The sequence below is a fragment of the Tachypleus tridentatus genome, chromosome 4 (genome assembly GCF_004210375.1).
Source record: "Tachypleus tridentatus isolate NWPU-2018 chromosome 4, ASM421037v1, whole genome shotgun sequence".
NCBI lineage: Eukaryota > Metazoa > Arthropoda > Merostomata > Xiphosura > Limulidae > Tachypleus > Tachypleus tridentatus.
In genome coordinates, this window is record NC_134828.1 from 34,088,261 (window position 1) to 34,111,391 (window position 23,131).

General features: G+C 29.6%; 1 protein-coding gene across 2 annotated transcripts in view; it reads left to right on the plus strand.

The window, feature by feature from the left end:
• Pkn (serine/threonine-protein kinase N) overlaps positions 1 to 22,624 on the plus strand; it is an 86,190-nt gene extending 63,566 nt beyond the window's left edge. For both annotated transcript variants that reach the window (XM_076497587.1, XM_076497588.1), the window contains exons 14-21: positions 617 to 692; positions 8,853 to 9,032; positions 10,620 to 10,771; positions 11,233 to 11,452; positions 13,247 to 13,354; positions 17,673 to 17,753; positions 19,036 to 19,095; positions 19,294 to 22,624. In XM_076497587.1, coding sequence (XP_076353702.1) covers positions 617 to 692; positions 8,853 to 9,032; positions 10,620 to 10,771; positions 11,233 to 11,452; positions 13,247 to 13,354; positions 17,673 to 17,753; positions 19,036 to 19,095; positions 19,294 to 19,437 — 1,021 coding nt within the window. In that variant the 3' untranslated portion in view covers positions 19,438 to 22,624. The remainder of the gene's footprint in view (positions 1 to 616; positions 693 to 8,852; positions 9,033 to 10,619; positions 10,772 to 11,232; positions 11,453 to 13,246; positions 13,355 to 17,672; positions 17,754 to 19,035; positions 19,096 to 19,293) is intronic.
• The last annotated feature ends 507 nt before the right edge of the window (positions 22,625 to 23,131 follow it).

Sequence of the window (23,131 nt, forward strand, 5' to 3'; positions counted from 1 at the left end):
TTTTTTCATCTTTAGTAAAATGCTATTAAAACTGGATAATTTTATTTTGCTACACTGCTTATGCTTACTGTTGGAATGGTTTCATTGCAGTAAAATGGAACTGTTTGTCTACCTGTCTTATTAGCACAGCAAAACATAGCTTAGTTTTCTAGTAGATATTTTGAATAGGTTATATACATAAAAAAATGTTTTAAAAGTGCCTTGTTTATGGTTGCTTGAATCATTTCATGATTTTAAGATAATGCATCTTCTTAAATTAGTAAAATAATTTTATTTAACTTGTATGTAAGATAGGAATCAGTAGTTATAATGTTCATTTTTCATTCATGTACTTGTCCTACCATTACTTTCCATTCTAAAGTTTCATAATTTGTTGTGTTTTTTGAATAACTGTACTTTTAACAACATTCTTACAAAGACTAAAATGTTTCTGGTGTTTTAATGCAATGATGTTGAAAAGATATTAAATATTAACATTTGCACTTGTACTTTAGTTTCATGTAATTTTACAGTTTGTGGAAATTTCTGGTCAATCAGAATGATATTGGTGCTACAAGTAATAGTGATGTATCAAAACTGGTAATGAATTTACACAAGTACATTTCTTTGTGTACAGTGTTCAAGCATCTTCAGGTTTTTCACTAAGCAATTTTGAGTTGATCAGTGTCTTAGGAAGAGGCCATTTTGGTAAGGTAAGTGATTTATGGCCATCTGTGAAATCTTGCTCCTGTAAGATAAATCAAATATTAAAAGCATTTATTATTTTTAATTTTATTACTAATCTTAAACTTAATTTCTGAATTTTGTCTACAAAATTAAAATACAAGAATTGTTGAATTTTTAAATGTGATTGGGTTGAAAAACACTTTACCATCTAAAGACTGTTTATGAGAAACCTTGCTTTTCTTAACCATAAAGTTCTAATCAATTATCTGCAAGATATATGTACTTTATAAAATAAAAATGTATGGATTTCAATGAAATTAAACCCTTTGTGTGTATATAGAAGGAGGGGGTAATAATGATACGAGTATTAACAACATGAGAGTGGGGTTGGAATCCTGTTGCACCAAGAGCATACTCCATAGTTTGGGATTGCAGGTGTACAATAAGAGTAATAATTAATTCTACCAGCACAGGCTGAGTGGAATACACCCAGCTTGTAACCATAAAAGTATCCATGAGAATAATTATATCATTATTTTTGATAATGTATGTGTTATAGAAACGATCTTGAAAAGTTGAGCTTTATAGATTTCTGAAATTTATTTGATATTTATATTAAACTTTGTCGTAACTTTAATTAAATTACACAAGAATTACTAGATACTAAAATATTGGTAAATAAAAGTAAAACAAAGTTTTAACTTAAAGTTTAATAGTGTAAACTTTACTAAAATTTTAAAATATGCTTTGTACATGTAATAGTACTTTAACCTGTTGACTGCCAAGTATTTCAGCTGCTACTATACAACTCTAATGCTTCTTCATTTTGTAACTTTTTTTGTGACACCATTTTGGATCAAAAGTGAAACAATTTGTAAATAGGTCAAATGCATGAATGGTGCTGACATCTAGCATTTAAGTTAGGTATTATTGAGAACAAATTAACTCGTCCATGACACTGTGTTACCAATCGGCTTAGACGAGTTATCTTGTTTACGGCACTGAACAGGTTAAACTTAGGTGTATTTAAACTTACTGGTAAATCAAAAGCCTAGTTTATTGTCACTTCATGGTTTAAGGTTTAGCTTGTTTACTTGAAATTAGATCCATTAATTTAAATTAGCCTGTAGTTAAGGCAGATCATAATAAAAATCAGGGTAAGTGCATTGTATTATTAACATTACATGTACATCAAAGATTAGTTATCTTCTAATAAAGTTTTGCATAATTAAACTTTATTACTTTAGTGTGAAGACATACTAGTGGTAAAAAAAAATTACTGTAATTTGTTCTTAAACATTAGGTTTAATAGTAACAGTGTTGAAAAGAGACTACTGGTATTTGATATTAAATATTTATTTTCAGAATATAAATACAGTAAAGTAGGAATTAATCATTCACAGCATGTTAGGTGTAATGGAAGGGTTTTATTTGTGAATATGTGACTGGCATGTACATTCAATTAAACTAGTAATGAAGATGGAAATGTGTGATTTGAATATAGTGTTTGTAGGTTGTAGAAAAAAGTTGAAGGCTGGTATAATCAGAATAGAAGCAATAAATAAAAAGTGTAGACTAAGAAAATAGCAACATAATTTGTAGAGGAGCTTAAGCAGTTATGTGTTCAACTATGACTTTCATGAAGTTGAGAGTACTATATGAGTAAAAAGTAGCAAGTTTAATTATAATGTTAAGCAACAAATTTCAGTCTTTGTTTTCTGTAAACGAGAAGGAAAACAAAAAGGGTTATGGAATAATGTGGACAAGGAGGTTATAGCTATAGCTGCTTCCTTGACAAAACATAAATAGTTTTTAGGTAAATAGTGAGAAAAAAGACATTATGCTACTCAGGGGCACAGGTGGAGGACATAATTGTCAGAACAGGAGGTATAATAAAGGGGACTAACAGACCTGCAGTTTTTGTGGTACATGTCGGGGATGATGATGTAGGGGGAAGTAGATGAGAGAAACTAATTAATAAATACAAGGGTTTGAAATAGGCCATAGTTTTGTGAAGGATACTGCCCGGAATTAACAGTGTTAATGAAGTTAAAAGTAGATCACTAGGGCTAAAATGCTAGGCTTAGGTATGTATGTATAAGCAGAATAGCTGGTTGGACTTGTGAGGTCAGTTCAGTGGAAGAAGGAGCTTTTTGGAATGGGAAGTTCTAAACTAGCACAAGACAGTGAGAGCCAATATAAACTAAATGCAAAAAGGATAAGAATCACTTTAGGATGGTCGGAACGGAGGATTTTAATATAATGGGAATAACTGAAACATGGTTAAATGTTTATTATTGTGATGAGAAAAACTTCTTTGAAATGCAGGGTTATAGGTTATTTAATAGGGATAGAGGATTGGCTTTGTATGTAAAATGTGAGGTACATCCTGTTAAAATTAAATACATCAAAGATAATATCAAGGTGATTGAATCCATTTGGGTTTATATTCATGGATATAAAGAGGAATAGACTGTTAGTAGGAATTTATTATAGATCACTAAATTATTTAGAAACTTTACAATGAGATTAAGTAAGAATTCAGCTGCAGATGAGGTCTCATAGTTATAGGTGATTTTTAACTTCAGGCATATGAAATGGAAAAATACTAGAATCTTAAATAAATTTTCAAATATTCACAGTAAAATATTCCTAATAGAGAGAAAAGGGTAGCTGTAAGTAAGAACCGAGGTTGTCTCACAACTTGTATAACAGATAGAAGTAAATTAATCAAAGCATCATAAATTTAAGAAGTTTTAATTAGCTGGTATTACAGGAAATTTAGAAGATAAAGAAAGGTAGTGAAACAGGAAATTAAGACATCAAAAGGACATTTGAGAAAAGGTTGGCTGAAAATGTAGAAATTAAATGATATCAATTTCTTTAAATACATCAATGGTAAACAAAAATGCTAAATTGGGGAAAGACCCTTGAGGGGAGTTAAAGAAAAGCTTGTATCTGATGATTTTGAGATGGCTAGGTTATTAAATATGTTTATCAGTTTTGACTAATAAGACTTAAACAGTATTCCACTTCCTTAATGTTAATTCTGCTCTAGTTAAAAAAAAAAAAAATTTGGAAGTTTAAAGAATGATGAGGCAGCTCCTGGGCCAATAATATTTCCCCAAAGGTTTTGAAGAAGGTTAAAGATTGGATATGAGTCACTTGTTACTATTTTTTGTTAGTCCTTTAATAGTGAGCAGATAACCAGAGAATTGGAAGTTAGATAAATTCACTCCTCTCTTCAATGGAAGTGATAAACATTCTACCAGTAATTATAGACCCATTAATCTTACTTAAGCTGTGGGAAAAGTTTTGGAAAGTCTGGTAAAACATGGTTTGCAAAGTCATTTAACAACATTTGAAATCTTATTGAATTCTTAATGCTGTTTAGCTAAGGGAAAAATCTTGCCTTACAAATGTGTTGACATTCTTTGTAAAGGTTATTGTGTATATAGATGGGAGTAATTTTGTATATTTGCTGTATCTGGATTTCCAAAAAGCATTTAACAAAATGCCACAACAAATCCTTGTAAAAAAAAAATCTAAGTTAGCAAATTAGATAAAAGATTAGCTGGTTGGAGAAAAGCAGGTAGTTATTGCAGAGTTCAGTCAATGTAGATTAATGTCACAAGTGGGCACCTGGTAATTCAGCATTCAGTCATAGGAACTTTGCTCTTTTTGGTTCACATCGATGATATAGATGAAAAAATGCTCAATAAATTACTTAAGTATACAGATGATATCAAGGTCTTTGGTGCTGTTAGTTGTGAGGAGGATGCTGCTGATTTACAAAAGGATTTAGATCATCTAGTGAATTAGGAATATAAATGGCAAATGGGTTTTAATTATAATAAATGCAAGAGAATGCATGTGTGCTATCATAATTTGAATTATAAGTATAATTTGGGTGGGAATACCCTTAACAGTGTTAGGAAGGAAAAGGATCTTGGTGTTTCTGCTGATCAGTCTCTTAATCCATCCAAGCTGTGTGATGTTGCTACTGGTAGAGCAAATAGGATTTTGGGCAATATGTACAGAAATGATGAAAATGTGGCTAAAGAGTTTATAATTTCATTGTATGGGTCACTGAATAGGCCACTTTTGAAATACTGTGTTCAGTCCTGGGGTTCTTAGTTTTGGAAAGACATTCACTTGTTGGAAAGGGTTCAGAGAAGGATCACTGGGATGGAGAGATTGAAATCACTTCCTCTAAGAAAAAGGTGTAAAGGGTATCTGGTTGAGGTGTTTAAAATTGTAAAGGGAATTCATGGTGTTAATTAATCATCTGTTTTTATACTTAACAGTTTTGTGATGAGTCACAGATCCAAGGACATAACATTGCATTTGTTAATTTGCATTAAATTTTATGAATTCATGTAAATGTTTGGTTTCAAATCATAGATTCAAATTCGAATTTTAGTTCTTTGTGTTAGTAAACTTGTTAATTTAAAAATAACTTAAAAACACAATTGAATATTGATTGTTGCGAGTTGCATAGTATGTTGAGTGCAACACTGGTTCAAATTAGTTGTTTATGGTGTAAAAATACTAAATCTGTAGTTACATATGAATTAATAACTCAAGTTATTTATATTGATGAGCAAGATTATAAAATAAGAACCTCACACCTTTCCTGTATGTTGAAATGTTGCTTATATGCCTAATCAAGCACAATGGCACTGCACACCTTTTTTGGATTTGTGGAAAAGATCCATAATACACGTATTTCAATATATAACATGTGAATAACCAATTGAAAGCTAAGAATGTCCCTGTGATTGTTTTCTTAGCCATTTTAAAGTGTTGAAGGCCATTTCCTTCTATCAAACCAACATTTAGACAGAAGACCATTTATTAAATTATACCAGAATTATACAGCATTGATGTAGTTATTTATAATTTTTTGGATATTTTAAATTTTAATATAAAGCATAAAAAAATTTTTTCATGTCCTTCACATGCAAAATTTGAAAAGGCTTAGCTACCAACAGCAAGCAGCAAACAAGTACAAAGATTGTTGTAACTGCAATATATAATTGTTACATTTATTTATTTACAGTAATAATTTTTAAGAAATTTTCATAACTGTTTCTAAACAGTAATAATCTATATATATAATGTATAATAATTGAAATGTATATTACAAAATATGACTAGTCACCTAAAACACAGTCAAGACAGGTCAGTTTGTAAAGACTAAAGGTCAAATTTGTTTGTGAATATATTGAGTCTATTTCATTCTAGTACAAGTGTAGAGTGATTTTCATGTTATGATTAAAAACTTATTGTTTATCCTAAAAATTTTAAATATTATTTGTGTAATCTCTAAGTTATCCTAAATACATTTTAAATGTTTGTTTTCAGTGAGGTTTTATATTTTGTGTCTTTCTTTATTTTCTGCCCTAACTGTGTGGGATCTATAAATTTGACAGACCTTCTAAAAAGCTGGCAGTTAACTATAAATTACTTCTTTTTTTCTAGAATGACTAAGTTATAATACTAAAACACAAATGTGTTGTCTAAGTAGCTTAAATATCATAAAATTATACATACATATATTTAACCATAAAATATTCAAACCATAAACCAAGACACACTAACATGAGATTTAAAAAAAAAAATTGAATATGCTGCACATTTTTTTCAAAAAAAAGTGATCCTAGGGTACAAGCTACAAGGATATTTAGGCCAGGAAGTAACTGCCAAAGTGGGATTCCTGTGTATGTGTGTGTAGACACACACATACAAACACACAATTATTATTTGTATTATACTGACCTTTCAGCCATGCCTGGCCAACATCATAGAAGCAGTGACTAAGTACTTGAGCACTGATGTTATCATATCAAAAAAGTATTAAACTGACCTTTACAAAGTCCCCTGTCTTGGCTGTATTTTAGTGGACTGGTATTCTGTAAAATAAATTTTTAAACTTATTTTTCTTAAAATATAGAACAGCAAATAAAGTATAGCAAAAAGTTATCAAGCTACAATTTTTTATGTTTGCTGCTTGCCATAGGTTGCCAAGATTTTCAATTTTGCACATGGAGGATGTGAAACAATGTTCTTTTTAGGTTTTATATAACAAATTTGAAATAAATAAAAATCATAACTTAATACATCAATACTATAGAATTCCTCTAATTTATCAAGCTTAGTAATGAAATTGTATTTAGGTCTAAACAAAATATGAAATTTCATGTTTACTACTTGGAACCTTGCATGAAAAAAATGTTTCTGCCCAAATACATACAAGAGGGTAGAAAACCCACTGGAGGGACCTTTTGAGCTTTACATTGATTATTTATAGGTCATATATAGAAGTAAGTGTATATAATTGACTGTTTCCAATAATGGTAAGAGGTGAATGGGAGTCGCTCGTTTGAATCAGAACTTGAGCAATATCTCAGCAAATAAAAAAGTTAGGAGTTTCTTATTTTGCATTCTGGCACACAAAAATCAATGTTTGTAATTTCTTCTTTAATAGTTAGTTTTAAAATAAGAAATTAATTAATGGATGACACTAAAATTTGAATTTTCTAAAATTAGATAATATGCTTTCTGACATATTTATAAAATAATAGTTCAATAAAATTGTGAATGTTATTCAAGAAACACAGTGACCTGGGTCAATAGGGTTATGTTCCACTTTAAAGTCATCAAAAGTTCATATAGTTTTGATTATTTCCCTTCCTTATAGTCTTATTTCAAAATTGGACACAACTGTGTCTAGGAAACTGTACATGAAAATATATAAGGCAAGAAATATTCTAAGGGGAAGTGGGTTTTTTTATTTTAACAGAATTATATTCAGTTAAACTTAAACAAATGTGTTTCAACTGTAAACTGTTTGTATAATTCTTTTGATAGAATTTCATCATCAGTGTTTCTCAAGTTGTGGAGGTGCTAGTGCATGAATGACATGATTGTTGAAAGATAACTATTTTGCAGACTTAGTCATCTGAGAAACTTTGCGTTTAAAGCTTTAAGTTCATCTTTATTTCAGTGCTCAAACTTGCATACAAATCAAAGTGATTTTACTTACAGTCCTGGTCAGATTATAGTCTTGAGTCAGGATTTTGCATAATAGTAAATATTACTCCAAGGTTGTAAAAGCTAACACTGTTTTATTTCTTTTTCTCCACTTGATCACATGGCATTTTTACCTCTTGTGTATTAAAAGTCAGTGTCACTTTTAATGTCAAATATTCAAATTAATTGATTTTGAGCACTACTTATTAGCTTGTTAAAAATGGGTGGATTTGATAACTGTATTATAAACTGTTAATACAGGTTGTGCTTTTTGTTTCAGATTTTGACAGTTAAAGCTTGTTTATTCACATGAAGTATTTAATGGTAAACCCTAAATATTCTATACAAAAGCATGGATATTATTGAAGTTACAAACTACTGACATTTATATATAACATCACGTTACTTGTATCAGTATGCAAAAACATTTTTAAGATAATTTGTGAAATATAATTTTAAAGACAGTTAATTATATAATTTGTTACTCATTTTTATTTTTAACTTGCACTGTTAAAGGCTCTCAAACCCATTGGGGTTTTAATTTAATTGGGAATTTTATTTTTATAAGGCTCATACCTACATTTATTTATTATTGTCTTTTGATAAAAATCCATATGTCTGTGTTGCTTGGTAACAAAACTGTGACCTAATATTGTATGTGTATAATACTTTGTTCAAAAGGACTGGCTTGAATTTCACTTTAAATGGTTTTAGCTTATTCATATACTAAACATGAAACAGACATTTCACAGTTATTGGCTGGCAGGTATTTTATAAACACCTAAATTACAGATAAATTATCATAATTCATTTGTTTTTTCTGAAATTTTTTTCAGTTTTATTACTACTTTTTTGGATAATTTTTTCTCTCTTTTTCCAAATGTATTACATCGGTCTTAACTAATGATAGTACTTGAAATTAATTTTTAGGCCTGTTGTTTATGAATGGTTTATCTTTCAGTATTTAAACTATTGTTTTACATTATATGAGGAAATTAAAAACACTTTCTATAGGGGATCTTTACAAAAGAATTCCAACCCATTATTTTGTGAAGAGTTGGGCAAGGCTGGTATAAATACACATATATAATACACACACACCAGTAGCTTTTAACCTTGCAGTTATTTGAAGTTTGTTAGTTGATTTTTAGGTAATTCTGAGTAAGTACAAGAACACTGGAGAGTATTTCGCCATTAAAGCTCTGAAGAAAGGAGATATCATAGCTCGGGATGAAGTTGAAAGTCTGATGGCAGAAAAAAGAATATTTGAAGTTGCTAATAACATTCGACACCCTTTTCTAGTGAATCTTTTTGCTTGTTTTCAGACTTCGGTATGTAAACTGTATGTTTTATTATCTAGTTTGAGTGTCTAGAAATGACTTGTTACTGCACTGATAACTGACTGTCGTAGGGCTGTAATATTTTGTACTTTTGTATATTTTTGATAACTTCAAACATTAAGTGTATTGTATTAATGTAAAATTCCTGATATGTTGTTCATATGTGCTGTGTGTTTTTGATATAATTATATCTCTTTTGCTTCATTCCCACACTCATCTTCTCTGCCTTGGAATCACAAAACCCTCGTATGCTCAGTGTGCTAGAACATTTGAGAAGTCCCTCAATTGAGCATAAAAGGGAAGGAGTTGCTTGCTTCTCTCACTTATTTTTTGGCCAATTTGCTCTGCTCTGTGCAGTCTAAACAAGGTCCAGTCTTCTTCCTTGCACCTTACCTGTGATAATCAATTCTGCAAAACTTTGTTTTTTAAATTCTGGCTCTGTAAACATAACTTCTTTTATAATTTGTAGAAGACCATTTGAATTGCTGGCTGCCTCCAGTTCAAGTAATGTCCAAATGTGAAAACAGTTTCTGCAGCATTTATGAAAAAACCACATACAGAATAAAGGTAGCTTACTGCCATCATTGTAAGTGTGAAATAGGTAACAAGGAAAAACATGGTGCTCCACAGTGGCTAAGAAGAGAGCAAATATGCTATTTGCAGTTGTTATGATATGGTGTGAATCTGGAACTCATGTGACTGATAGTTATTTAACCGTGACTAATACTTTTAGATATTTAAGCAAAACTAGACACATTAAATATCCATATATTGCATCTGCAGTGAAATCAGTACCTTGTGGGAATGATCTAATGTCACATCCACCAGCAAACTGGGAAACAGAAGAGGTACTTTTGCAAAGAGGAGGATGAATCTTCATCCAGGAATTATATTCCTGTGGCACCTCAACATAAACTGCTTCATCTGATTACACAAGAAGAGTTAAATGATCTTATTCATGGCTTATCTTTATCAAAACAGCATGGGGAACTTCTTGGTTCTCATTACAGTAATGGAAATTATTTGCTTCAGGAACAAGAGCTTCAATTTACCAAAGTCTTGCTTTTTATTGGAGCGTACAAGATACTTTGTTTTTGTATACAAATGTTGATGCATTAAGGGAACTATTAGGTTCTGAAAATTATCGTCAAGAATGGAAACTTTTCATCAATTCATCCAAAGTTATTCTGAAAGTTGTACTTTTGTACAATCGGAACAATAAGCCATTGATTCCTGTTATTTGTGCTGTGAACATGAAAGAAACTTATCCAAGCATGCAGATTATATGTTGTTGAACGTAACTTCAACAAATAAATAAATTTATTGAAGAAAAGGTATTTTTATGATATATATAATGACTATTTTGAATAAATCTATCATAACTTGAAAACCTGTTATGTTTGTGTACACTGTTCTCAAAGATGCTTATGATTGCTTTTGTTTTAAACCTGTGTGAGATAACATTTTCAAATTTGAAACAAATTTCAGTATTATTTTATTGATTTCATTTTGAAAAAGCTCTGTGGTTATTTTCTGACATTAAAACTATTAATCCAACATTGAAATTCTTTCAAATAGTCGCATGTTTGTTTTGTGATGGAATATGCCTGTGGAGGAGACCTGATGATGCACATTCACACTGATATTTTTCCGGAACCCCGTGCAGTTTTCTATGCAGCCTGTGTTGTTTTGGGTCTCCAGTACCTTCATGAAAACAAAATAATTTATAGGTGAAGTTGTTCAGCTTGTCTTTTAATATACACATAACTTTAAATGCTAAAATAAACTAAAAATATTTTATGTGTGTGTGTTGAGGGGGGGGGCTTTCCATCAGTTTTTTTTGTGTTTTTCATTTTAATTTCCTATTTGTTACATTTTTGCCAACCTGTTGAATCATAAAAGATTGCCCTGTTGGTGTAATTTAAAGTTTGTAGATTGACAAAAGTAATGAACAATAATGGATAGTCTTTTTTTTTTTTTTTTGTATTTAATTTAAAATGTAATAAACTTGATGACGTCTATACGTGATTAATACATTAATTTATATATCCATAGTGTTAACAGTTCTTGGTAGATATTGAACTTTTTATAATAAATGAAAGACAAGTGCTACTGTACTCTTAGAAAATACATAATATATTGTGTAAGAGGTCACTTCTAAGTATTAAGTATTTATTTTGGCCATAAACAGGGACCTTAAGCTGGACAACCTGCTTTTAGATACAGAAGGATATGTAAAAATTGCTGATTTTGGCCTTTGTAAGGAAGGAATGGGATATGGAGATCGTACCGGTACCTTCTGTGGAACTCCAGAGTTTCTTGCTCCTGAAGTTTTAACAGAGACATCCTACACACGTGCTGTTGACTGGTGGGGTCTTGGAGTCTTAATTTTTGAGATGTTAGTTGGAGAGGTATGTTGATTTTTTTTCTTGTAGACAGGATAATCATAAGTATTTATATTGATAAAAATATTTAAATACTGTTCAGGTTTCCTTGTAAGAATGACCTTTTTATAGTTTATATGGTAATAGTAAAATTGTAAAATATAATTATAAGTTAAGAAAACATGATTAACATATATTTGATAATTAGAAGTAATATATATATATATATATATATATATATTTCAATTTTTGTTTGTTTTTACAAGATATTTTTGGTGGTGATAAATGTTTTGCCTTAGAGTAATATAAATAGTGAGATATAAAGGTGGAATTTAAGTCTTTCCATCTAAAATTGTGTGCTTATACTAATATATCCTGTACTATGCAAGTACATCACTAAAACAGCTCTTTAATGTACAGACTAATAATTTATGTGTGGTAGAAGTACAGTTTTCAAAACAGTACAACTTAATGTTTTATTTTCATAACTAAGTATATCAGCTGTCATGGTATAACTAAAGCCATAAACTTTGTGAAAGAGTTGTACAGCTGTGTATTATCTTAAGTGTTAGTGTCAATACTTTCAGTAGTTAGATGTAACACAGGTGATATTTCAGTCAACAAGTGAAGTTATAAAAATTGATGAAAACGGATACAAATAAAAAGGGTGTGTGTGTGAAAAATTTGGTTTAAAAGTTTTGTTCTGGAACCTCAAGTAATTTTGAAGAAGTTTCCTTTAAAAAGTTGTATGATACTGGCTGTTAATTTCTTTTTAATATCTGTTTTTAAAATTATATGATAATTGTTTATCTAGCAGTATCAAGATTCTTAATACATCCATTTTAAAAATTACGATATTTTTTATCTAACAGTATCAGGATTCTTAATACCTTTTATCTAAATATATTTAAAATTTTGAAAGTGAATTGTAACACAAGACAATGAGTAGTAAAATGTAAGCCTTTTTTAAGTTTACTAAATTTAAAGTATAAGAAAGGAAAAGATGTGTTTTTGAAAAGTCCCCATGACAAATCATCTATAAGTTTGCAGATTAAAACATTAAAATTTGAGATTCATTTCCCTATATCATGTAACATAATACTTTATTTGCATTCATTTATTATATCACCATTTCAAATTTGTCACATTTCATCTTTCCCTCTTTTCAAAACATTTCTAATGTCTGTTATATAATGGAATCAAACTAATTTCTGGTTTTTGGGGTTTTAATGCATCTAAAAAAGATCATCCTGCCTGAACCATAATTGTAAATAAATGTTTTCAAGAGTAGTTTTTCATATTATGTGCTGTTTCTGCACCTGATTGCTCTTTAAAACTTTTATTTATTGAAACGTCAGTAGAAATTTTCAGTCATTAAAATGGTAGAAGCTGCAGCTGCATGAAGTACAAAAACAACAACAAAAATAATTAAAATTGTTTAAAGTAAAATTACATTAAATACAAAAACAAGGGTCTTTCAATTAGAATATCCAGAATAACTTGAGGCCGTACCTGACTGGTGCATTAATGAAAAGTTGATGGGATAATTAGACAATAGATTCTTGACATCGGAATCAGTATAGGAACATGTTTTATAACTTGTACATAGTGAAGTTATTATGTTTGCTAGTACTTCACACAGAAATGTAATTATTACCATTCTATGTTTCAGAATAGGATGGACAAAGGTATCTGAAAAAATTCAAACAATTTTTTTTCTCTAGGTATTTTTACTTCCATTGACTGATTTTATTAAGTTAAAACATTAAACTTAATTTTGCTAAACGTTTCTTAATTGGCTATGATGTTAAATGTTTTTAGTCACCGTTTCCTGGTGATGATGAAGAAGAAGTCTTTGATAGTATTGTCAATGATGAAGTGAGATACCCTAGGTTCCTCTCTCTTGAAGCCATTGCAATCATGAGAAGGGTAAGTTGCAATTTGTTCTTCCTGCATTTTCAAATAAATGTTTATTTACATTAGGAGCAGAGATGAGTGATAATTACTTCATTGGGTTGAAAGTATATTATGGATGAATATTTTTGTCACTGTCATCAGAGTAATTATTTTTATTAGTTTTGAATAAATGAATCATTCATGTGACATAAGATAATCATGAAAATATAATTATACAACATTCTGCATTACTGAATATGTTAACTTTCTCAATATGGAATCGGATGATTTGCCCAACCACGACCTTTCTCCGCTCATTAAAAGTCTATAGATTGGATACTACTAACTTTTAACATTGTATGTATATCTTCACAAAATTTTGCAGTCTTTCAGTTGACATAAGTCTTTCACATAAGAAAAAAAATCATATTTTTAATAAACTATAAAATACTTGTTTGTGAATATATCAAGTATTTGTTTTGAATAGTCTGTGTGCAAATTGATTTTTCATCTCAAAAATTTTAGATTTCATTTGTGTAATCTCTATAATCTCCTAAGTGCATTTCAAATACTTGTTTTCAGTAAACCTTTATATTTTGTCTGTCATTCTCTCTTCCCTAACTATAAGATTGGTCAATTTGACTGACCTTGTAGCCATAAAAAATCAGAATAAACCTAAATTACCCTTTTTTCTTTTCAGAATGACTTCAGATTGTAACATGAAACTACATTTGTTTATCCTAAGTAGTATTAAATGCATAACATTATGCATCTGTTTATACTTAAATTTTATAGTTTTATTGCCCTTCGAACTATATCTATTATAAGTTGTAACTCAGTTGAGGAATATAGAGCTCACGTTGAAGTATTAAATTACATTACCTACAAGCTGCTTGCCTTGTGAAATATTGTTATACTATCATCACCTCCTTTGTTGGCTTGAGCATTTGAGCTTATCTTATTTTGGAATAAATTTAATGGCATAAGTAATCATATTATGGTTACTTGTATGTGTAAAGGCTAGTCATCCCATACTGTACCATGAACTTGTGTTTTATACTCTGTTACCACAAAAAATAGAAAGTCAGGCTCTAATTAGGTTATAAGAGTGGTGGTAAAATCCCATTATTTACTTAAAGTAACTCATGATTTGGTCGAGGGCAAAGTTGAATAATTGCCTTTTATCTAGTGTATCTCTTCAAAATTAGAAACAGTTTTGGGGTAACGTTGCAGAGAATTCAACAAAAGGCACCAATTGTTTGTTTAAAATAAAATATTTTTGATAAGGTTAAACGTGTATGTTTAAGCTATTCTTTCTCTGACATTTGGCTAGTTACAAATATGAAGTTTTTACATTTTATAGCCTTTTTGTGTACTACTGGCAGATCAAAGTGCACATGACTGTATTGCATTCAAAATTTAATCAAAATTACTTAATTATCATTGTATATGAATAAACATGGTATTAAAATAAAGTTAATAAATAAACTTTTAATATTTTATAAATTTTAAGTTCTTAATATTACAAATAAATATTTTTATAAACCTCAGTCTTCCCCGGTATGAGAACTGTGACATTAGCTCTCTTTCTGTCTTCCCTCTTCTCTAATTATTTTACCACATTTTATAGAAGTACAATATTTAATGTAAGTTACCATTAGAAAATAGATATTACTCAGGCAAAGCATAATTTTTAAAACCTTCCTTGTTTACTGAGTCATACACTAGAAAATTAGACCCACCTCTCACACCCTCTCTTTTATAGGTTGCCTGTAGTTTTTGCTAAAGTTTTATACCATATTGTTTCTAACAAGTGGAAAGTCAATGTCTTAATCTATCAAGTGACTTATTATTATGTTCTTTCTCCTCACAGAATTATTTGTTTTACTTAAGTAAAACAAGTTAAGTAAATTGTTACTTCCACCCCAGCCATTAAAATGTTGAATTTTGACAAAAAAAATGTTTTGTTTATTCTTGGATTGGTCACACATCCTTGAACTATACCTAAGTCAAGAAACTCCTTCCTTTGTAGGTAACAGTTTGATGATTTGAAAAACTGTTATTCTAAATAGAGTAAAACCTGTCTAATAAGATGGAATCACACAGGACTGACTAAAATTTCTGGCTCAGACAAAGTAAACATGTATTTCTGTATTTATGTATAATTTTTGAGCAGAACATTATACTTGCTTGACTAAAGGGAAGTAAGACATTTGTTAATAAAGTTATTCTACTGTTTATGACATTTATTAAAATAAGAACAAAAATAGAAATTTAAAATATGCATAAGTACACAAAATCTTAAATTTATTTGAAGAAAGTGTTCAATTTCAACTGTCATTTTTTTTAAATGCGGTTTCTTATCAGTTAAAAAAGAACACCAATTCTATGCCTTTTCCTTGAAATTCATTTTCTCCATTTTTACATACAGTTTGATAGTGTTCATAGAACTAAACACTTGCGATGAAGTAGGAATATCTATTTCCTATCTTTTCCATTTTGTTCATCTTCTGAATCTCTCACACTGTTACCATCTTGCAATTCTATTATAGATTTTAAATAAATTTCATGTGTTTCTGTTAAAACATTCTTGGTAACGTTCACAAAATCTTCCACGTTCACAGAATCATCTGCGTCAATCTTTTCAATCATCGAGTTTGGAGTTCACTAGAATTGTCAGAACAAACAACTTTTTTTTAAGAAAATGAGGGTATTTAGTAACTTTTTTTTTAATGAGGGTATAAAGTAAATTTTCCCTAAATTTAAAATTTAGGGAAGATAGAAATTTATTTTTTTGTGAGGATTATTTAAAGAGTGGAATTTTGCACTTAAAAGACAAATATATTTCTGCAAGTCATGAATCTAATTTAACTGCAAAAATGATGGCAGAAAAAAGAACAGAATATATTTAACTAATACTTACTGTAACAGAATGTCCAAGAATTTATTAATATTTAAAGAAATGGTTAATTAAACAAGAATTTATTAATATTAAATCAAAAGCATTTTTTCCACCTTACTCAGGTTCTAATCCAACTTGTTGAGAGGTGTGGTAGGTGAAAGATAGTTTTTCTGTCCACATTAGGCAGGTTCCACTATACATAGGGCCTTTTATAAGAGAAATCTTAAGTTAATGCTGCAAAATTTTGATATTTCTGGCTTGCACAAGTTTCTGTCCCATGCAATTTCTGGCTTAGACAGGTTTTACTTTACTTTGTGGGTGAGTAAAGGAGTAAACTAATTTCTTTAGTTTCTTCAAAGTCATGAGTATGGGTTACTTGTGATGAATAAAAAAGGTTTGAATACTATATATATAATTTAAATTACTTAGTCATACTTTTACAGTGACACTGTACATGGTTAGTCTAGGGTGTCAACTTAATCTTTCTGATTCTTTTGAATTAAATTGTCATCTGACTCAGAAGTTAATTGTTTGTTTTCAATGTACAATTAATTGCTACATTTAAAATAATGAGAACTTAAAAGATACTTTAGTATAAGAAAATGATTGATGTACATGTAAGTTATTGTTGAGAAATCTCTTGCCATTTGTTGTGGAAGTTTTATTAAAGCACAGGTATGGGATACCCCAAATTATAGTCTGTGTTTAATGCTTTAAAAAATATACTTTTCAGTTACATATATTAATGATGAGAACTTCCAAAATTATATTAGAAGTGAAAGAAAGAACATTTTGAATTCACTCTTAACACTGTATGCATCTCTTTTCCATTGCTTTGTCAGTGGTACCAGTGTTACAGGTACAGGACCCATAGTATGGCAGTCTTGGAATATTATGCTAGCTGCTTTGGAGGATTTCCCCATAGTAAGCTATATTTTACACACATACATGCACATATCAGAAATATACTGTAATACAGTGATAAAAAATAATGTACTAAGGTGTTTTACTTACAAACAATATACAGATTTAAAAAATGTATAGTTAAGTACATCAGTACTTACCAGTGAACGCCAGAAAATCCATTAGTGGCACCAAGTATAAACATAATGATTCTGATATTTTTAAAAATGCAGCATTTTCAAAAATAGCCAGATTTCAGATCATTGCAGGATGCTAGACTAGAGATCCCATACCTGTTGTAGCCATCGGATAAAGTTTTATATATAGTGAATATCTTTATGTATATTTGGTAAGTAATGTTTATAAGTTATAAATTTGGTTAATTTAGTTAATGTATTAGTGGTATTCTCTGGTACTTTTTTCTAAAGTTTACATGCTTCTCTATAGTTTGATGGTGATAATATTCTTTTTTGGATAATTTACAGTTACATCTAATAACTGAAATTCAATATAATTTCCTCAGAATTGATTTCTTGTGTTAACTAGCTTCTGCGTAAGAATCCAGAGAGGCGACTAGGAGCTAGCGAGAGAGATGCAGAGGATGTAAAGAAGCAAGCTTTTTTCAGAGTAGGTTTTACTAATGGCTTGGCAAATATTGGGGCCTCACATCTCAAGAACAAAACATTGAATAATTCTTAGTCAAAACTATGATTGAAGGTGTTTAAATATGGTTTAGGTTTAACTTTTGCTACCAATGAATTAATAACAGCTTAATAGTATGGTATATAAAATATAGTAAGTAAGATTGAACCCATTTTAGTAGGATTACAGTTAAAATAAATTGTAAAAAATTGCCTACATTTCTTTTAGCAATGAACATTCTAATAGTTACTCTTTCTTCACCGAGCATCTGCAGACTTAAGTTAATTTTCATTAATGGGGCCTGGAGTCAACCAATAAGCACTAAAAAAGAAACATAAGATTGCAGTTTGTAATGTCATGACATTAGTAAAACATGAAACACAAGAAGTATTATGCAGTATGTATGCTGAAACACAGAATGTGACATATGAACTTAAAAAATCGAGAAATAAGAATGTTTTTTACTTTCAGTTTTGGTTTTATTTATTCTTAAAACAGCACACTTCCAGGGACCCTACATCGGAGTATTTCCAAAACAGATTATTCAACAGCACTGATACTTAATTCTGATGTAATTTTCTGATATCATTTTTGAGCTAATACTGTAAGTTTTATGAGAATTTCTAGAAAGTGAAACATTAATTCTGATGCTGTGTCCCCTTTATTACCAGTGGTATTTATAAATGCTGTATGGATTTAAGTTCATGTTATAAATCACTGCATTTTTTATAAAACTTTTTCACATATGTTTTGCAAAAGGGAAAAAAAAATAGTTCTTTTTCTTTCGAAATTATTATTGCTTTTTCAGTGGTACTATTACAATGTCAGTTCATGCATTTATTTACAAATAAAATTACAAAACTTAAGCATAAATGAATATGTTTGTTTTAAGCAAAATACATGCATCTTATGGTCTTTATGTGTAGGTTATAGTCTTAGTTACTCATGATAACAAGACAAAATACTTTAATAAATGGAGTGTGTGAATATTGTTCCCTTTGTGTGAACATCTGTTGTGTGAATAATTTTTAATAATATAGTTGTAAATGTATTTATTTTAAAAAATCAATCATAGGCTTAAGAAACATTTGGTAAGTGAAATTGTTTCATAAGCATGTGGCTAGGTAGGTAAGATGTTTACAATCATTCATAAGTATTCAGTTGTTTTCAATAAAACTAGATTTAAAATTGCCCTGTTTTTTGGTAAAAATATAGTTACATTTTCAATATCACATGAAACTAAGGAGTAGATACTGTTCAATTTCAGCATATTCTTTGGGATGACTTACTTATGAGAAGACTAAAACCTCCTTTTGTTCCTGTTTTGGTAAGTGTTGCTAAGATTTATATTTCTTGCCTAAGTACAGTTGTGTATGTATCTTGTCATACTTACTTTCTGTATTTGGTGAGTCACCATAGGGTAAAGAAAGTTAAGAAATACCATTATGTTTCTAAATTTATAGATTAGTCTGTTAAACTTGCATATTTGTATTTAAATAGCATTTATTTTGTCTGATATTTATAGAGATCCCCAGAAGATGTAAGCAACTTTGATGAAGAATTCACCTCAGAACGTCCAGCATTAACCCCACCAAAAGACCCCCGTATGTTAACAGCAGAAGAGCAGCAAATGTTTAGAGATTTCACTTACATGGCTGACTGGTGTTAGGCCTAACTATAGGGAAGATATATTCAGTGTGCCTGGGTAGCTACTAGGTTTGCAACCTTCAATTTGTTCTCAGGATCCTTAATAAACTGGACCTGCAGGTCACAAAGCAGCTTTTTGGCCGTTCGTGAGGCCAACTCATATGGACAGGCTGTATGTTGCACTGGTGATAAATAACGTGATTTGTGCCTTCAGAAGTTCAATTATTATTATGAATTGTTCAATGTCTTCCATCCATGGTAGCTGTTTTGTACATAATGGAAGATCCACTAGAGAAGCTTTACTTTTCTAAGTTTGCTTGAACAAGGTAGTTTTACATATATATATATATATATATATATACACATATATATGTATATATATATTAGTCTGGTGAGATTGGTTTCAATCGCGATGCATTTAATATTGATTTCTGTCAGTGTACACTTATACTAGTAAAGTTACAAATTGGTAGTGCCTTCAGTATCAATGTGCATAAATCAGCTTCTAATACCACTTTCTTAACTTTCAAAGTAACAAAAGAAATGGGTTTTGCAAGCTAACATTTTTATGTAATAATAATTTTGTTTGTTTTTATAGAAGAAACCAAACTGTGACCACTTTTTAGCATGTAACTATTTTAGGCATATTTGTTTTTTTCATTTCTATAAAGTGTTTGCAGTGCCTCATTTGTAAATTAAAGCTTCGTATGCAGTGATTAAGATAAAACTATTTCACATAATAAGCATTGTGCATTTATTGTTAAAATGTGATAGTTTTTCATTTGAAAGGCAAAGGTTTGGATCCCATGTTTATGTGCAGTTTGCATTCAGGGATAACACTGTAAGCAAGTTAAAGATAAAGCTTAAATTCTTTGAAATACTTTTTAATAGTTTCTAAACAAACCTTTTTCTTTCTGATTTTGTGGATCACTGTGCATAAAAATAGGTTATTAAATGCTCATAATACTGCTGAAAAGAAATTGTATGTTTGATTTTTTGTTGTTGTGATGAGCCAACTTTGTATAAGGGTTAACTGCTTCATTTTTGTTTTTATTTTAAATTAACATTTATTAAACGTTATCAAAATTAAGTTCATAGCCTAATAAGTTTGTTTTTTTATTGAAGAAACATAAGTTTTACCATTAACAACATGTTACTTTTAAGTAAATCTTCACAGGAAATGTAATATAAAGCCAGTGTAATCAGTGAGTGAAGTGGAAAGTGACAAAAAAAAATACTGTAGCAGTAGACACTTGTAAAAATCTTCAAAGGTGTTTCTAAACACAAATTTTCGTCCATGATGGGTGCTTAAAGGATAAATTTAACAGTGAACATACTATTTATATCTGAACCAAAATTTATTTCAGTCTACAAACATTTTGGTTATTGAAGAAAATATTTTATTTTACAATCACTTTTTGCTAATTAAAAAAAAAAAAAAGATAATTTTTCTTACTCTTCATAGAAAGTGAAGAAAATATCTTAACAAGCACAATATTTCACATTTCTTTAGGTTGTAACCAACATATTTTTGTGCCAAAATTATCAGTATGGGCATCCTCAGCCATAAAAGTATGTATGTTTGTGAAATTGTAGTATTAATTCTTAATATAGTTAACTGACATTTGTAAATGCTTATAAGTGTCACTGAACTAATTGTTTCAATTTTTGTTCACTAACCATAAAAAAATATGAGGAATGTTTGATGATTGGTTTTATACATGGAACCAACATAATCAAAACACCTATCAAAACATTTGTATTAAACAAAATTATGAACATGAAAATATGTAGAGGTGAAAGTTTCAACGAGTCTATAGGGCTAGAAAAAGTAAAGATGAAATTTTCTGTTAATACCAGGTGATATATAATTTCTCCAACATTGTATATTATTTTTAAGATGTTAAAATAAAAAAGAAAATATTTTCTTGGTTTTGAAATTAATTTCTGCCTTTTCAGTAGGTATTGTTTACCTTGTGTATAGACTAGATAGATGGTGTTACCAGTTTTAAGACAACCTTACAGAGGGAAGAGAAAAAAATGGTGGTGCGACTGTTAAGAGGGTACTGATTTACTGGTTAAATGTTTGTCTCATTTGTTTCCTTTGACTTTTTTTTTTTATTCTGTGAAAAGTATTTAATATTCTTGGAAAAACACAAAAATGTTTATCGTTAATCATTTCCCTTTAGACTTGTTCACTTTCACCTGTTACTTTAATATTATCAGTATTATTTAGTTTCCTCTAATTTGAGGAATAATACAAGGTAACAGCTTTGTTGTAATATCTTATTTTGTTAGGAATATATTGAATTAAAATAAATGCATTGTAATTTTGCAGATAGAAAGTAAAAACTTAAAACACGTGAATTTTTCTCTTGTACTAGCAATTGTATTGGTTTCCCAAACAATTAGGTGATGAGATGTATACTTTTTAGAATTGATATGTTTTGTGTTGCATTGCTTTAAAATATACATGTCAAGATAACATATTAGCATTAAGTTACAATATTTATGGGTGTATACTACTTGTGTGGTTGAAACAATATAGTCACATTCAAGGAGGCTTCACTTTTCTCTTACAATGGTCTTATTTAGAACTTTTATTGTTTAACTACTGTATAGTTGAAGTGAAGTTTATGTTCCTGTTTCCAAATTTTCCTAAACCTTAACTCTTGTGTTGGCTTATCAGGTTAGTTAGATTTTTTTTTTTTTTTTTTTAAAGACTGATAATTTGTTTTCTTGTACGAACTAAAGAAGAATTGTAACAGGATTGAACTATATTTAAATATGATTCTGCTGCTGGAAAAACAACTTGTCCAAAAACATTTTATTGCTAGCCTCAATATCATATATTATGGTTAAAAAAAAAACTTTTTTGTTTGGGGGGGCATAATTTAACCAATCTAAATTATATTTTTTTAATTTAGAAGAGAATTGTATTCAAATGATTTGGAGCTAAAACACTTCAGTTTTCACTGATCAACAAATGTCATTTATATAATTTATTTAGATAATTTATTCGTGAACACTTTTTTCACTGTTCCATCTAAATACAGATTTTTGGCTGTCATCACACTTTGAATGAACAACTTCATGACAGCAACCACCTCTCCCTCTTACAATGTGTGTGTCTGTAGACATTGTTATTATTGGTCCAGCATGTTGGTTCATTATGATCTGTGTATAAAATAAATTGTTTTATTCCTTGCCTTTCGGCATTGTGCCTTCATTATGAAGATGAATCAAGATATTACATCAAATTTGGTTTATTATAGTTTTTAAGTAGTATTACTGTATGCATGACTGCCTGTGTTTTCACTGTTTATGTAACAATATATTTCAAATTTCTCTGCCTAACCAACAACAAGGTTGAATTTTGGTAAATTAACTGCATATCCATTACATAATTTTTACTGTGTGAGAAAAAAATTAATGAATTCATATTTCTTGACAATTTTGTGTGTTACCCAAAATAAAGAAACAATTTCTGATTCATGTGTTACACTATAGAAAATAAGTATTTGGTTTCTCATATGAAAATAATTTATTATATAAAGGATTTGATAAGTTACTACTATTTGTTTGTGTGTATTAAGACACACATGCATAGTTCTTAAATCCTGTTGGTACAGTAGCAAGGACATTAATGTCAAACATCATCTGATAAAATGTTTTCTGCTAGCATTACTTCACATTTTCTTTTTGTGACATGTTAT